General features: G+C 47.9%; 1 protein-coding gene across 1 annotated transcript in view; it reads right to left on the bottom strand.

Moving 5' to 3' along the window:
* The window catches only part of RSPH1 (radial spoke head 1 homolog), a gene marked incomplete at its 3' end in the record, with an annotated part of 15,161 nt that extends 14,965 nt beyond the window's left edge, over positions 1–196 (bottom strand). Inside the window, exon 1 of the mRNA XM_018574963.1 lies at positions 143–196. Coding sequence (XP_018430465.1) covers positions 143–196 — 54 coding nt within the window. The remainder of the gene's footprint in view (positions 1–142) is intronic.
* Positions 197–1,650: the final 1,454 nt, after the last annotated feature.

The following is a 1,650-nucleotide window of genomic DNA, read 5'->3' as shown; positions in this document are numbered from 1 at the left end:
CCCCCTGCATCCTCCATACACCCCCCATATACCATCATACACCAAACCCTGCATCCTCCATACACCCCTGTATACCATCATACACCTCATTATTACCCCTATTCACCCCCTGTATACCTCCATACACCCCCCTGTGTCTCACCCCAAGGTCGGGTTCGGCCTCTTCCTCGAATTCCTCGGACCCCAGTTCGGACATCTTCTCTCTCTCTCTCTGTCAGTGGGGCTCACAATACAGTACGATGTATATGTCTGTTTCTATGGAGACCGGCTCGCCCCCAAGCCGACTCGCGTCGCCATGGAGATGAATACTTCCGGTTTAGACATCGCGTCACTTCCGGTGGGTCCAGGATTCCAACAGAATACCGGGAGTGGGCGGATATAGGAACACATCTCACTCTTCGTTCATATCGTAGCCGGGGCAGGGAGACGTATTTCCGCTTTATATATCAAATGTTTATTGGGGGATACAAATCATAGGAAACAATGATAAGTGATCGGAACTTTGAACTACACCAAGCGATGAAGATGTGATAGCTTATATTTATATATAAAATAGTTTTATTTTCCTAATTTTTTCTACACTTTATTTCATTTTTTTTACACTTTGTAAAAACAAATAAGTGTAAAAAAAAATATATGACGGCTTAATAAATTCACTTTTTTTTAATTTTTAGTTATTATCAGGCTGCTCCAAACTTAGGAACAGCTACGGTAATAATAACCTCAGAGACTGATCCTGACAGCGTGTCGTTGCTAGACGATCACAACTGATACATTTCACTCAGAGATACATTGTATATGGTGCTTGAATACCGGGAGTGGGCGGATATAGGAACACATCTCACTCTTCGTTCATATCGTAGCCGGGGCAGGGAGACGTATTTCCGCTTTATATATCAAATGTTTATTGGGGGATACAAATCATAGGAAACAATGATAAGTGATCGGAACTTTGAACTACACCAAGCGATGAAGATGTGATAGCTGAGCTACAAGAAAATGGCCGCCGCCTCTCTTGACTGAGGACATTTCCGCCTCCCCCCACTTCCTCCAATAGAGGGCTACAGCCACACAGAGCCTGAGGGAGAGAACTCCTGAGGGGGGCAGGTAAGAAGGGGATACAGGGGGAGGAGGAGAAGGATTCAGGTGTTGTTGGAGGACCAGTGGGGATGAGAGGAGAGCTCAGGTGTTGTTGGAGGACCAGTGGGGGTGAGAGAAGACCTCAGGTGTTGGAGGACCAGTGGGGGTGAGGGGAGACCTCAGGTGTTGTTGGAGAACCAGAGGGGGGGAGGAGGACACAGGTGTTGGGGGGAGAGAAGGACACAGGATTTGGGGGACCAGTTGGGGGGAGAAGGACGCAGGTGTTGGGGGACCAATTGGGGGGAGAAGTACGCAGGTGTTGGGGGAGAGAAGGACACAGGATTTGGGGGACCAGTTGGGGGGAGAAGGACGCAGGTTTTGGGGGACCAGTTGGGGCTACGGTAGTCCCAATATTCAAAAAGGGGGCAAGGTGCCAACCTGGGAACTATAGGCCGGTCAGTCTAACATCGGTAGTTTGTAAAATGCTAGAGGGCATAATAAAGGATTATCTGGTAGAATTTGTTCAGGAAAACGGGATAGTTAATGACAATCAGCACGGGTTCAGGAAAG

Source organism: Nanorana parkeri, unplaced genomic scaffold (genome assembly GCF_000935625.1).
Source record: "Nanorana parkeri isolate BGI_ZX_2015 unplaced genomic scaffold, ASM93562v1 scaffold3422, whole genome shotgun sequence".
NCBI classification, from domain to species: Eukaryota; Metazoa; Chordata; class Amphibia; order Anura; family Dicroglossidae; genus Nanorana; species Nanorana parkeri.
The sequence above is the reverse complement of the archived record's forward strand: the minus strand, read 5'-3'. Positions and strand labels throughout refer to the sequence as shown.